Genomic DNA, 14,685 nt, shown 5'->3' with positions numbered 1-14,685 from the left:
CTCTCTTTCTGTGTCTCTTTCTCTGTCTCTCCCTCTGCCTGTCTCTCTGTTGTGCCATCTCTCTCTCTGTTTCTCTCTCTCTCTCATTTTCTGTGTCGTTCTCTTTGTTTTTCTCTATGTGTGTGTCTCTCTCTCTGTCTCTTACTCTTTCTCTCTCTCTCTCTGTCTCTCACTTATTTCATCTTCTCTCTAACATGAAGTCCCACCTCTTGACTTGGCCTTGCAGGCCTTCCACAATGTAGCCCCTGCCCTCCTCCTGCACTGTGTCAGCTGACACTTCCCACCCTGGCCGGTGACCCTGCCCCTGTGTCTATAGGGCTGGGCCTTCTTTGCCATTTAGCCGGGAGCATTTGCTCCTACTCTGTACCCGCAGCACCCACAGGGACCTCTCTGTGCACTTGACCCTTCTCACCTGCACTGGAGCACCAGGCTCCATCCAGTCCCACCACCCGTATTCTGCCCTGCATCTGCAAGCCCCTCAAAGACCTCCCTCCCATCCCTTGAGGGTTCCTAAAGCACCTAGCAGAGCTGGTGGGGCAGGTGCCCTGGGAACCACAGAAACATTATACCATAGATACAATAGATACATAGTCAATAGATACATTTCCCAGGAGGGAAAATGACCTAGACAGGGATTTGGGAGGAGGGACAGCCTGCGCCTCTTTTGAAAGATAACAGATAAACCTCGTTCACTGCCAGCCTGGCTGTTGAGAATCTGAAATGTCACAGTGGCAAAGCTGGCATGAAAAGGTTGCAGTAACCACCATACCTTGCTGCTGTGTAGCACTTTTTATTCAACGGAAACCTACTACAAGTGTTTTTTCATTGACCCAGCCTATCCGGCTTTGTTAAATAAGATTAGAACTTAGTTAGAATACTAAGAGGAGAGGATTTAAAAAATAATAAACAATAAATAAAAATAAAAAGGCCAGGTGCGATGGTTCATGCCTATAATCCCAGCACTTTGGGAGGCTGAGGCGGGCGGATCACCTGAGGTCAGGAGTTCAAGACCAGCCTGGCCAACATGGAGAAATCCCGTGTCTACTAAATATACAAAAAATTAGTCAGGTGTGGTGGTGGGTGCCTTAATCCCAGCTACTCAGGAGGCTGAGACAGGAGAATCGCTTGAACCCGGGAGGCAGAGGTTGCAGTGAGCCAGATCGTGCCACTGCACTCCAGCCTGAGCAACAGAGCAAGATTTTGTCTCAACAGCAACAACAACAACTAATTAGAACAGGACCTTGCTCTGTCAGGTCTAATTAGTAGCGAGCAGGGGAGTTCACAGCTGTTCCTACCATGTGTTGCTCGGAAGGAACCTTAAAGGCCATTGGCCTGGGTCTTCCCAGAGTCTGATTGTATACCAAGGGATCTGGTGAGATGCATTCAAGCATAGACAGCCTTTGATTTGAGTTATGACATAGTTACTTTAACAGGTAATTTAAAAAATGAAAAAGAACAAATCCACAATTTTGTGGATAACATTTGCTTAGAATGAGATTAAAGCAGGTAAGACTGCAAAGTTTCCTTTTAAAGTAAAATTTGTGGCTGGGAACAGTGGCTCACACCTGTAATTCCAGGAGGCTGGGGAGTATCACTTGAGGTCAGGAGTTCAAGACTGGCTGGGGTAATGTAGCAAGACCCTCTCTCTACAAAAAGTTTAAAAATGAGCTGGGTGGGCGCTGTGCACCTGTAATCTCAGCCATTTGGAAGGGCGAGGTGGAAGGATTGCTTGAGGCCAGGAGTTTGAGACCAGCCTGGGCAACATAGCAAGACCCTGTCTCTTCAAAAACACAAATTAAAAATTAGCTGGGCATGGTGGCACACACCTATAGTCCCAGCTATTTGGGAGGCTGAGGTGGAAGGATTGCTTGAGCCCAGGAGTTTGAGGCTGCAGTGAGCTATGATTGCATCACTGTACTCCAGCCTGGGCAACAGAGTGAGACCCTGTCTGAATTTTTTTTTTTTCCCCAAAATAAAAAAGTGAGGCCAGGTGCAGTGACTCACATCTATAATCCCAGCAGCACTTTGGGAGGCCAAAGCAGGTGGATCACCTGAGGTCAGGAGTTTGAGACCGGCCTGGCCAACATGGTAAAACCCTGTCTCTACTAAAAATACAAAAATTAGCCAGGTATGGTGGCAGATGCTTGTAATCCCAGATACTCAGGAGGCTGAGGCAGGAAAATAACTTGAACCCGGGAGGCGGAGGTTGCAGTGAACCGAGATTGCGCCACTGCACTCCAGCCTAGGTGACAGAGTGAGACTCCATCTCAAAAAAAAAAAAAGTGAATTAATGTAAAGAAAGGTGAGTCATGGAACAGGTGGGGAAAGCCAGGCGGCACCTGCAATGCCTGGCCTTTGAGACATGCTCATCTAGATTCCTCTCCAATCCCAGGTCCTCCAGGGCCGGCTTGTGTATGGATACATTTGGGGAAGCAGAACTTACTATTCCTCCCTTTCCATTTGTGGTGGGTGCTGATTGTTAGCCAGTTCTTTCCCACGGGGAGTGTAAAGAAACTTCCTTGTGAGCTATGGAGGACTCAGGGCCACCCGAGATGACTCAGAGCCTGTCCCCACCCTCTGCGGGTCCTCCTTTCTCCTGAACACAGCTGCCTGGTGCCTGACTCCCTCCTCTGGTGCCCAGGGACGTGTTCCCTCTTAATGGTGGCCCCAGCACAGGTGTGACTGGACCCACGTGCAGTGCCATGGCTGGTGGCTTCCTGCCTTGGTTGAGGGTGGCCTGGCTGCTTGGGACTTCTGTGGGTCCTACCAGCTGGCTGACTCACATACCACACTCACTGCTGTTTCGGAAGAACAGGAAATGAGAGGTCAGACCTTATTTCCCGAGGTTCCTCCAGCTCTAAGCCAAGAACTCACTGGAGTTGAAGATGCCTCAACATGCCCAGGGGCAAGGAGTCAATAATTAAGCTCATTTTTTTTGGTGGGGGTGGTATGGCACTCTCTATCTTAAGTGGATTTTATTTTGAGGGATGAGATGGAAGGCGGAAAGACACTTTCTCTCCTCTCCTTTCCTCTTTCCCTTCCTTTCCTCTCTCCCTTCCTTTCCTCTCTCTCTTCCTTTCCTCTCTCTCTTCCTTTCTTTTCTTTTGAAATGGGGTCTCGCTGTGTTGCCCAGGCTGGTCTCAAACTCCTGGCCTCAAGCAATCTTCCTGCCTCAGCCTCCCAAAGGGCTGGGATTACAGGTGTGAGCCACTGTGCCTGGCCCCATGATTTTTCCTAGGGAGGAATTAGTCCCTGTCTGGACAGAGACTAGATTTTGTCTCTAAGGTGCCCTCATTTTCAAACTGTTCTTGCAGCCTCTCCTGAGGGGCACCTCCGTCCAGGATCGAACCCTCGCCCAGCCTACAGGCAGCGGCAGTCCCCACTGGCCTGGCCCCTCGGCCCTCACCTTGTTATACAGCTTCCACCAGCCCCAGAAACGGAGCTGCAGGAACTTGCGCACATTCCGCTGAACGACTTTCAGGACCATTCTGTGAAGAGAAGCCAGGGTTGAATGGGTTACAATGAAGGTGTTAGGACCTGGCTTCCCTGGGGAAGGAGCAGGGCCTGGAAATAGAAGCCAGCAGATCTGCTTTGTTCAGACACCAAAGTGCTTTCTCAAGACCCAGCATTGCCCATGTGGTCTGGGGCAGGGAGACTCACGTTGGGGTCAGAGCTTAGCAGCACGATAAAGGAACTGAAGTGAAACCTGATGGAACCAGGTCCCGCCCACATGGCACAAGGCTGAGACAGACCAGTCATTGACTCCTGCATTTTCCCTCCTCCACCAGAAATCACCCATTAGTCTCTGAATCCCACGGATCTGCAAAGATGCTGGAATCCACCCATGTCTTGTTCCCTGCAGCTTCATTCAACTGCCATTTATTGAGGACCTCCTGTGTACCAAGGCCCTGGGCTGAATCAGGCCAAGATCCCTCACATCAGCCCCTAACTAGTGTCCCTGCCTTCAGTCCAGGGCTGCAGGTGGCCTGCTGATGGGAACAGAAATTCATTACTAATTCTATGGCCACAAAGAAACAGAGTGAATCACAGGTCATCTGGGATGGACCTAACTTTTTTTTTTTTTTTTTTTTTGAGACAGGGTCTCACTCTGTTGCCCAGGCTAGAGGGCAATGGTGCAATTATGGCTTACTAGAACTTTGTACTCCCTGGTTCAAGCGATCCTCTTGCCTCAGCCTCCAAAGTAGCTGGGACTACAGGCATGCACCACCACCCGCTATTTTTTTTTTTTTTTTTTGTAGAGATGGGGTCTCCCTATCTACTGTTGCCCAGGCTGGTCTCAAACTCCTGAGCTCAAGTGATCTCCCACCTTGGCTTCTCAAAGTGCTGGGATTACAGGTATGAGTTACCAGACCTGGCCGGACCTGGCCATTTTTAAATTACCAGGTTAGGGAGATGGCTGAACAACATGATTCGAAGGGCAGGTATGTGGAGTGAGAATTGCTGAGTTCTAATCCTGGCTCTGCATGAACCTGTCCCAGTTTCTTAACCTCTCAGACCTCAGTTTCCACATCTGTAAAGTGGGGGTGCTGGCCGTACCATGCCCCTCTCACAGCATCATTACGTGAATCAAGTAAGAGGAAGGCTGTGAAAGTGACTTGAAACTGTAAAGAGAGGGTTTATATTAGTTGTTTCCTGTTAGGGGTTAAGCTGTGTCCTCTGAAAGGATATGTTGAAGTCCTAACCGCCAATACCTAGGAAGGGAACCGTATTTGGGAATAGGGTCTCAGCAAATGTAACTAGTTAAGATGAGGTGGTCATACTGGAGTAAGGTGGACCCTAATTCAATGATTGGTGTCCATATAAAAAGAGGGAAGATGGGCTGGGTGCAGTGGTTCACGCCTGTAATCCCAACACTTTGAGAAGCTGAGGCAGGTGGATTGCTTGAGCCCAGGAGTTTGAGATGAGCCTGGGCAACATAGGGAGACCTTGTCTCTACCAAAAAAAAAAAAAAAAAAAATTAGCCAGGTGTGGTACTGTGCACCTGTAGTCCTAGCTACTCAGGAGACTGAGGTGGGAAGATCAAGCCCAAGAGGTTGAGGCTGCAGTGAGCTATGATCACACCACTGTACTCCAGCCTGGGCCACAGAGCAAGACCCCATCCCCCCTCAAAATTAAAATTTAAGGCGATGGATATCCCAGTTATCCTGATTTTGTTATATGACTGTATCAAGTTATCACATAAAACCCAAAATATGCATATCTATTAGGTATCAGTAAAAAAAGTTAAAAAAATTCCTGTCATTTGAAACCACCCAGTGTGTGAACTTGGTTGCAGCAGCTCTGAGACACAGGGTTCTGAGACACAGGGTTCCGAGAGACAGGGTTCCTTTTTTTCTTTTTTTTTTTGAGACGGAGTTTTGTTTCTGTCGCCCAGGCTGGAGTGCAATGGCACGATTGCGGCTCACTGCAACCTCCGCCTCCCGGGTTCAAGCGATTCTCCTGCCTCAACCTCCTGAGTAGCTGGAATCGTAGACACCCACCACCATGCCCAGCTAATTTTTGTATTTTTTGTAGAGACGGGGTTTCACCATGTTGGCCAGGCTGGTCTCGAACTCCTGACCTCAGGTCATCTGCCCACCTCGGCCTCCCAATGTGCTGGGATTACAGGCATGAGCCACCACACCTGGCCAGCCACAGGGGGTTCTTTGTGCCATCAAAGATGTCGGCATCCACCCCTTGCCCACCACGCGGTGTGGCTAGTGGAGCTGGCCCTGAGTACGTGTGGCTCCTCTGGGCCTTCGTGTTGGTGTTTGTGAGTGCTACCTTCGTTCCAGCATCTTCTTGAACTCCACCCTCATGAGGAAGCCCCGGAGGCGACACTGCAGCATCGTCATGATCTTGGCCAGACGCTCGTCCCTCATGTCCTCAAGCTTGGCCAGGATGCCCGCACGGAAGAACACCTGGGGGAAAGACGACACGCCTTTGAAAAAGCCCGGCTGTCACCGATGGCAGCCACTTGGGGGAGCTTTAAATCAAAGAAGGGTTTTTGTTTTTTGTTGTTTGTTTTGTTTTTGTTTTTGAGAAAGGATCTCTCTCTCTCTCATCCAGGCTGGAGTGCAGTGGTGTCATTACGGATCACTGCAGCCTTGACCTCCCAAGCTTAAGCAATCCTCCCGTCTCAGTCTCCCGAGTAGCTGAAACTACAGGCACATGCCACCATGCCTGGCTAAATTTATTATTATTATTGTAGAGATATGTTATCCAGGCTGGGCCTCCCAAAGTACTGGGATTACAGGCATGTGCCACCATGTCCAGCTAATTAAAATTTTTTTTCTGAGATGAGGTCTGGCTATGTTGCCCAGGCTGGCCTTGAACTCCTGGACTCAAGTGATCTTCCTACCTCAGCCTCCCAAAAGGCAGGAATTATAGTCATAAGCCACCACGCCCCGCCTATTGATGTTTTAAAAATCCCCCCAGGCCAGGCACGATGACTCACACCTGTAATCCCAGTGCCTTGGGAGGCCAAGGAGGGTGGATCATGAGATCAGGAGTTTGAGACCAGCCTGGCCAACATGGTGAAACCCCATCTCTATTAAAAATACAAAAAATTAGCCAGGTGTGCTGGCAGGCGCCTGTAATCCCAGCTACTCGGGAGGCTGAGGCAGGAGAATCACTTAAACCTGGGAGGCAGAGGTTGCAGTGAGCCAAGACAGTGCCACTGCACTCCAGCCTGGAAAACAGAGTGAGACTCCGTCTCAAAACAAAACAAAACAAAACAAAAACAAACTCCCCAGATGAGTCTAATGTATACCCAAGGTTGAGAACTTTGTTCTAGAGAAACTCCTGCACAGGGCCATGAGCAAGGATGTTCACAGCAGCACTGCAGTACCGTGTGGCAGTGACAATGTCACCTACCAATGAGGATGAAACTTAGAAACATGGCAAAGCGATAAAAGCACGTCATGGAGGAATGTCACAGAGGGTGTGTCAAGTATGATACTTCCAAGAAGCTCAAAAGCAAGCACGACCTGCAGGCATATGTGCTCAAGCTATTTTTGAAAGGTAAGGAAATGAGCCAGGTGGTGTGGCTTATGCCTGTAATCCCAACACTTTGGGAGGCCGAGGTGGGAGGATCGCTTGAGCCCAGGAGTTGGAGAATAGCCTTGGCAACATAGTGAGACCCAATCTATAAAAAATACAAAAATTAGCCAGGTGTGGAGGTGTGCACCCGTAGTCCCAGCTACTTGGGAGGCTGAGGTGGGAGAATCGCTTGAGCCCAGCAGTTTGAAGCTGCAGTGAGCTGTGATCGTGTCACTGTACTCCAGCCTGGGCGATAGAGCAAGGCCATGTCTCTTAAGAAAAAAAAAAAAGAATGGTTCATGTCAAAATTCAAGACAGGGTTACTCCTGGGGGTGGGAAGCAGGTGGGGGAGGAAAGACATGTAAGGTTGACATTCTGGGCTTTTCAGTGGGTTCACAGGGTGCTGGTTTTATTATTATGCTTCATAATGTAACACCTTTTCACAGGCTTCAAATAGGACATGATAGAAACTTTTAGAAGGAGAGAAGGTGCCAGGAGACCTGCATTCTGCCCTCAGCCTGCCTTGGATGTGCTGTGTGTCTGACTGTGGTTAAGTCACTGTCCTTTTGGGGGACCTAGGCCTCCTCTCCTGTTGGTGGAGAATGCCGCCTGCAGGGCCCCTTGGACCTCTGAGCTGCAGGAGCACAAGATGCCACACGGGGCCAGGGAGGACAGCACCCAGCTGAGCCACTATGGGCAAAAGATGAGGAAGAATGCTCTCTGCCCCCTAAAAGGCCCCCAAGGAGCTAGACATCGCAAGGTAGAGAAATCGGGCTTGATGTCATAAAACGTTTCCTGATATTTCAAAATTAATTGGCGTTGAGGTTTGGTCTTTGAAACAAGCATGTGGCTGGGGGTGGGGCCCACCTGAGCCAACTCCAAACATAGGAACACCATTTGCAGTCAGAACCATCCTGTTCTTTGTTCTGCTCCTGCTGCCGGTCTGCCTAGTCCTCAGGGAGCAAAAGTGTCCCCAGCAGCCCTGGGCCTTCCCCTGGAACTGACGTGCCTAATGCAACCCTTGTACAACAGCAGGATGCTGTCTGTTTGGCCAGGTGGCAAATGGGCCAGATTCTGAGCTGTGCCAGATTCTGAGATACCAGCTCCGGCTTCCCTGGCCACATGACCGGCACCAGTGGGCCTGATGCCGACTAGCTGTGTCCCGCCTCGTTCTGTGAAGTTGGGCATGCCATCTCCACCCCCTCTCCAGGCTTTCTTAAGTTCCCCATCTGTCAAGGGTGGGTGGGGAAAGGAGGGGCCTGCTGGTTTCTAAGATTCTTTCCAGCTCAAGTATTCAACAATCCTGTCTCCAAACCTCGAGTGTCCCCCGCAAGTCAATCTAGCTATTTACAGCACATCTTAATTGTGAAGGAGGCCAAAATAAACAGTTCCGGCAGGTTCTAGGGCAGTGTTACAATTCCACACACACAGTGTTATAAAGCAAGCTCCAGGGAGTGAGGGACTCATTCTGTTCTCTTCACTGTGTGTCCCTAGGGCCTGGAACCGTGCCTGGCACACAGTAGGCGCACCATAAGTGTTTGCTGAGTGACCAGATGCATTAGAGGCACAGGCATGCTGGAAGCTTTCATGCCAAGCCTGCGTCATGCTTGAGAACTTGGAGAGAGAAATGATCTGTTCCAGGCAGCACAGAGGTAGGCTTTGAGCCCGACTCTCCTGACTGCAAAGCCAGTGAACCTCCTGTGTCACGGGGCGATCATGTTGGGGTGCAGTCTGTTGGTGGGGGGCAGGTGGGGCAGCTGTGGAAGGACATCTGGCACCACTGGCCTGGCTAGCCTTTACAACCCCACCAGGATGCTGCGGGGCCAGGAAATGGGATAGACCCAGGGCAACTCAGGCCCCATGAGTCAGGAGCAGGAGGCTGCTCTGTCTGAGTCAGTCCCGACTCAGCCGCCAGCTCACAGCTGGGCTTACAGTGCTTCATTGTCCAGGTTCTGCCCAAGCAAACTTCCCCATGGGTCAGATCCGGGACCTTGATTCTGATTGGCCCTTTTTATTCTTGGAAACTCAGGGCTCAGGCCAGGTGCAGTGGCTTATGCCTGTAATCCCAGCACTTTGGGAGGCTGAGGCAGGAGGATTGCTTGAGCCCAGGAGTTTGAGACCAGCCTGGGCAACAGAGTGAGACCCCATCTCTATAAATAATTTAAAAAATTAACTGGGTGTGATGGTGTATGCCTTAAGTCCCAGCTACTTGGGAGGCTGAAGCAGGAGGATCACTTGAGCCTGGGAGTTCCAGGTTGTAGTGAGCTATGATTGTGCCACTGCACTCCAGGAAGACCCTGTCTCAAACAACACAAAGAGTAGGGTTCTAAGAAATATTCTACCATGATTGACTTCCCCTCTGAGCTGAACTGGGTTCTATGCATGTTGCCTCTAATCTCCCCAAATTCTATGAGACTTGCATGATCAACCCTGATTTTTCAGGAAACTGATACTCTCAGCAACTGGCAGACTTGCCCAAAGCAGGCCATTGGTCAGTGACCAGGTGGAATCCATACCCCAAAGCCCACCTTCTTGGGAAAAGGCTGAGGGGGTGTGTAGGGGGAGACTGCCCACCAGACCCTACCTTGGTGTGTCCAATTTTGTATTCGTTCACATCCAGGTCAATGGCTGCAAGAAGCAGCTCCGAGGCCTTTTTGTTGTCCACGAACCCCTGGGGAATCACGTTGGGGTTCAGCACTTGGTACCTGGCAGGACAGAGATGATTGACAGTCATCACTGTGCCCAAGCCGACAGCACATAAAACATGTTCATGCGCTTATCTGCTGGTCTTTGGGATGGACTTTGGACAGGGACTAGACTTGTTTGACAGATGCTCCAGGGAGGCAGAGAGATGAGATCAATAGGAGGCTTTGGAATAAGGGCTCTAGCTTGGGAGTGGACATTGGTGTGGGTTGGGGGTATAGGGAGAAGCTGTTTCTAGAAATGAAGACACAAAATCCCTTCCTGATAGAAGTTGAAGTTGAGAAAAGGGCATTGACTCAGATATCAGAAAACAGCTTTTTAAAAAAAATTTATTATTTATTTATTTATTTTTTATCCTGACCTGTGAGCAGCCCCCTTTGTGATCTTGGATGCAAAAGTCCCCAGTTGGGGACTTCAGAGGGGCTTGGATAAGGTGACCTCTAGTAACCTTTCCTGATCCATCAATCTGTGGTCTTATGTTCTAGGAAGTTACAGGAGGTAGAAGAAGATCATTTCTAAGGTGGAGGTATTAGTTACCCAGTGTTCCTCCAGAAGCCCTGAGGTAAGAATTCAAGTGCAAGTAGTTTACCTGGAAAGTGGCAGAGTGGGGAATGGGCAGAAAGCCAATAAAAGGCACGTTATGGAGGCAGTTAACACAACAAGCAACCGAAGCTTAATGCTGCTTGGGATCACTGGGAGCCACAGTGTAAGTATTTACACCATGGAAATGGGCAGACACTAGCAATCAGGGCTTCTTTTTTCGGACCAGGGAGCCCTTGTTAAACATTTACCAACACACTGCTATCTGAGCACATGTGTGGAAAATGTCTCATACTTAGCCACCTGAAGGATGAGGGAGCTGAGGTATTTATACACCAGCTCTCCTCAGTCACTGATTGAGGGCTCCTTCCAGGGAGGCATTAATTCCCAGGACAGCTTTCCAAGGATAGGTAAAGAAGCATCCAGCAGCCAAGAAATGCAAGGGCTGGCAGTTGAAATTTGGGCCAGCATCTATGGCCATACCTCCCTGAACATACCCAATCTCATCTGAAATTTGGGCCAGTGTGTACTAAGGTAGTGACTGACAGTGAGGTGGTATTGACAGAGCACCACTGTGTCTGCTGCAGTGGGATGTGACTTATCAGTTGGTCAACTCCTGGGCGTCTAAGCCTTGCACCGAGGGAGACATCACTCACCTCTGTTTGAACTCCGGGTACTGCAGCCTGTTTGGGAAGCCCTTCCTGCAGATACGGATGCCTTCCAGGACACCATTGCAAGCTAGCTGGTGCATGATCAGGTGGGCATCCACCACACCTGCCAAGGGGGAGGGTGCAAGATGGAGAATCCCTCCTCTGGGGTGGGACAGGCCAGTCCTGGCCACTCAAGAAAGCTGAACTGAGCATCTGTGCCATCATCCCCAGGCTTCTCCTGTCACTGTCCTGGAGGCCCCAGGTCCCCCACCATTTGACCAATGCCCAAAAGCTCCCCTGAGTTTGATTTCTAGCTGGTTGGGCACTATTCTACTTTATAAAGCAGCTAGAATATGATTCTTGGATGACCCATTGTTGAGATTTCTCTCCGAGCCTTGTTTTGCCCCCATCAGCCTTGGTGATGAAAGGTAGACTTAATTTGGAATGAAAACTAACTTCATAGAACCTCAGGACTTCCAACAGGGAGCCGTGACCCCACAACATACCCGATTGCTTAAACTCATTGGGGACAATACAGCGGACAAAATGGGGTGCGGTGCTATGGAGGGTGGTCATCAGCTTGTTCAGCTGCTCCTGGGGTTAGAGGACAGAGAACGAGTGAGTGAAACTTTGCATTGATGTTGCAGGACATCTGCACCCAGGAGAGGTATTTTATTTAGAATTTATTCACTTAAAACTGAATTAAAACTCAGTCACATGTGGTTAGTGGCTACCATATTGGGCAGTGCAGAAGAGAACGGTTCATCATTGCAGAAAGTGCCATTGGGCAGCACTGCTCTCAAGGTCCAATGACTTGCTCAAGGGGCCATGGTTTGCAAGAAGTGGGGCCCCTCCAGATTCAGAGCTGGTTCATTGTAGAATCTCAGTACCAGGAGGAACTGTAGGGTCTATGTGGGCAAAGCCCTGTCCACTGTTAACTTCCCTAATGGATGCTCCCTCCTCCTCTGCTTGGATATCTCCAATGAGGTGGCCTACTCTGCCTTGGGACAGCCTGATTCTTGAAAAGTGTTGACATCTTGCTTTGTGCAACATCTCCTTGTAGACTGCACTTTGGAAGGTAATGCCCAAACTTCATGGAAGTTGTAGCCAGCCCAAGACCTGCCAGCCATCTCTAGGACACAAGATCTTGGGCATTGCTATCTTGCGTGATCACACTGCACAAATCCCTTTACTCTCCAGGTTTAAATCCAGAAATGATATAGTTGGACTGGGCCTTCTGTAAAGCTGTCTTCTGCCCAATGGTCCATTGATTCTGTGGCCTCTTCAGAAGGAAACAGACCCCTCCAGGTAAAGAGGTGATCATAGACAGAGAAATGAAATCAGGCTGCCCCGGGTGATGAAGCAGCAGCCAGACCACCCAAGATTGAAAGGGAGGGTTGGGGGCACCCCTGCTTACCCTGTAGAAGTTGGAGACTGTCATGAAGGAGGAGCCTCTCTTCTGCTTCTTGCTTCCGGCTGAGGAAGGGACAAGCACGTTTCACGTCAGTACCCAGTGTGGAGAAAGGCAGCCTCATTAAACACACTGCACCAAAGCACACCCATTCTTTGGATTCAAAAAGGCTTATCTTGGGGCTGGATAAGGGGGACTCTTACATAAGGAAAATGAGATCTACCAGGGAGTGGTCAAACGGGCTGGCTACAGCGTAATTGTCAAAAGAGCTGCTGTGCTCCTTGGGAGGGTGCAGCCTTTTGTGATTTCTGGTGCAAGGTGACAAACAGCTCCCATTGCCTGGGGAGGAAGAAGCACCCATAGACCACGGGAGAAGGTGCACTTTGGTGGTGAGACCAGGGAGACTGGTGTTTCTGGCCCCACTAATTGGCAATCCTATGGGGCAGCATCCACCAGGGCATTCCTCTATGAGCTCCATGACCGCTATTGGATGAGAGGCAGGGCTGAGCTTGGCATTTGCTTCTGACAAGAGACAGGGAAACAGGAAAGAAACACAGAACATCTGGGTGTCAACTTTTCCAAAGCAGTATCCATCCACCTAGAGGTGAGATGTGCCCAGCAATCAGGTCAGTCATTGGAAGCTCCCAGGTTGCCTCTACATGCCTCTTTTGCAGTATCATCCATGGCCTATCTCAGCCACTTTTCATTCATTCATTCATTGGTTCACTCTCTCACTCATTCCACAAGAGTTGAATCAAAGAGTTTTGGTTCCTTCTTTCCATTTTGGCCACAAAATGGCATCAGCACAGGGAGACTGGACACAACAAGGGGTCAGCCCTACCTGCAGCCTCCTCTTCTTTGAAGAGAAGGGCCAGGATTGCCACACTCGATTTCTGGAACAAGCCCACCACTGTTTCATTCAGGGGGTCTTTGTTCTTCTCCAGCCAGCCTGTGATGTTATATCCCACCTGGAGAGGGCAAACACCAGTGCGTAACTTTGAGGTCCAGCCTCCCCCTTTCAGGTGCCACAGCTAGAGCCCCTCCTACAGCTCTCTCCCGTTCTCAGCTCCCAGGACCAAATTTCACTCCCATGTCCTGGGGCTCCAGTTCTTGTCCTGATAACTTGCCTTGTGTCCTGGGATGCCCCTGAAGCCCCATCTGAGTTGGAGGCTCCATCATCTGCCTTCTTGGGCGTTTGCAGTTTGCCCATCTAGGACACCCCAACTCTGAGCTTTGCACATAAACCCAGACTCCCCTGCTACTCTTTCCTGGACTGTGTGACCTTCTCTTGCACAGCTTACTCTGCCGGCCACACTGACCCTCCCTGACCCTTGGGTCTTTTTCTGCGCAGTGGTTTGCTGTCAGTGACTGACTGTGGCTGTAGAATCGTGAGCTACATGAAGAAATCTCTTCGCTGGGAAGCATGCAGCCCGTCTTGAAACACTGGAGGGTCTCTTCTTGCTAGGGGAGCATGCACACTCTCTTACACCACTGTAGGGTCATTGGCTGGTGGAAAGGGGGCTCCATCCATCCAGCACAGGGCACTGCATATATCCAGGTAATTGGACATCCACTAATTTCTTTTTTTTAATTTTTTTTTTTTTTTTTTGAGATGGAGTCTCCCTCTGTCGCCCAGGCTGGAGTGCAGTGGCCGGATCTCAGCTCACTGCAAGCTCCGCCTCCCGGGTTTACGCCATTCTCCTGCCTCAGCCTCCGGAGTAGCTGGGACTACAGGCGCCCGCCACCTCGCCCGGCTAGTTTTTTGTATTTTTTAGTAGAGACGGGGTTTCACCGGGTTAGCCAGGATGGTCTCGATCTCCTGACCTCGTGATCCGCCCGTCTCGGCCTCCCAAAGTGCTGGGATTACGGGCTTGAGCCACCGTGCCCGGCCGGACACCCACTAATTTCTTCTTCCCATCTTGCCACATGGTTCCCATTGCAAGGGTAAGGAGGAAGGTGTCTTTCAGGTCCTTCCATTGAGCACAGAGAAGTGAGGTAAGTAGAGGAGATGCCAGAACTTCTGGGCTTGCCATCTCCTGTGCAGCACAAAGACATTTGTCATCTCTGTGCCTTATTTTAGGGCCTTCTTGGAAATGCACAGGTCCCACTTGACTTTGAATGTTCCATTGCTATAAATAAGGAACTCTTCTCAGTTCAGTGTGGGAAGAGGGGATGGAGAGCTGCAATTTGGTCCCAAGCCTGCTGTTTGCTCCAAGTATCGGCCAAATCCATTTTACAAGCAATTGGCATTACGGTTATGGTTGATGGTATCATAAAACCTTGGCCCTGATGCCCAATGCCATCATGACTTTCCTGACAGCTCCGTCTTAAGGCTGCTGT

General features: G+C 50.1%; 1 protein-coding gene across 1 annotated transcript in view; it reads right to left on the bottom strand.

Moving 5' to 3' along the window:
• LOC111526391 (myosin-16) overlaps positions 1-14,685 on the bottom strand; it is a 70,556-nt gene that overhangs the window by 31,977 nt on the left and 23,894 nt on the right. The window contains exons 14-20 of the mRNA XM_023192089.2: positions 13,187-13,313; positions 12,352-12,410; positions 11,441-11,528; positions 10,941-11,058; positions 9,626-9,746; positions 5,785-5,921; positions 3,407-3,488 (exon numbers count right to left, since the gene is read on the bottom strand). Of these exons, the coding sequence (XP_023047857.1) occupies positions 3,407-3,488; positions 5,785-5,921; positions 9,626-9,746; positions 10,941-11,058; positions 11,441-11,528; positions 12,352-12,410; positions 13,187-13,313 (732 nt within the window). The remainder of the gene's footprint in view (positions 1-3,406; positions 3,489-5,784; positions 5,922-9,625; positions 9,747-10,940; positions 11,059-11,440; positions 11,529-12,351; positions 12,411-13,186; positions 13,314-14,685) is intronic.

This window comes from Piliocolobus tephrosceles, chromosome 8, assembly GCF_002776525.5.
Source record: "Piliocolobus tephrosceles isolate RC106 chromosome 8, ASM277652v3, whole genome shotgun sequence".
In the NCBI taxonomy this organism is placed as follows: Eukaryota; Metazoa; Chordata; class Mammalia; order Primates; family Cercopithecidae; genus Piliocolobus; species Piliocolobus tephrosceles.
The sequence above is the reverse complement of the archived record's forward strand: the minus strand, read 5'-3'. Positions and strand labels throughout refer to the sequence as shown.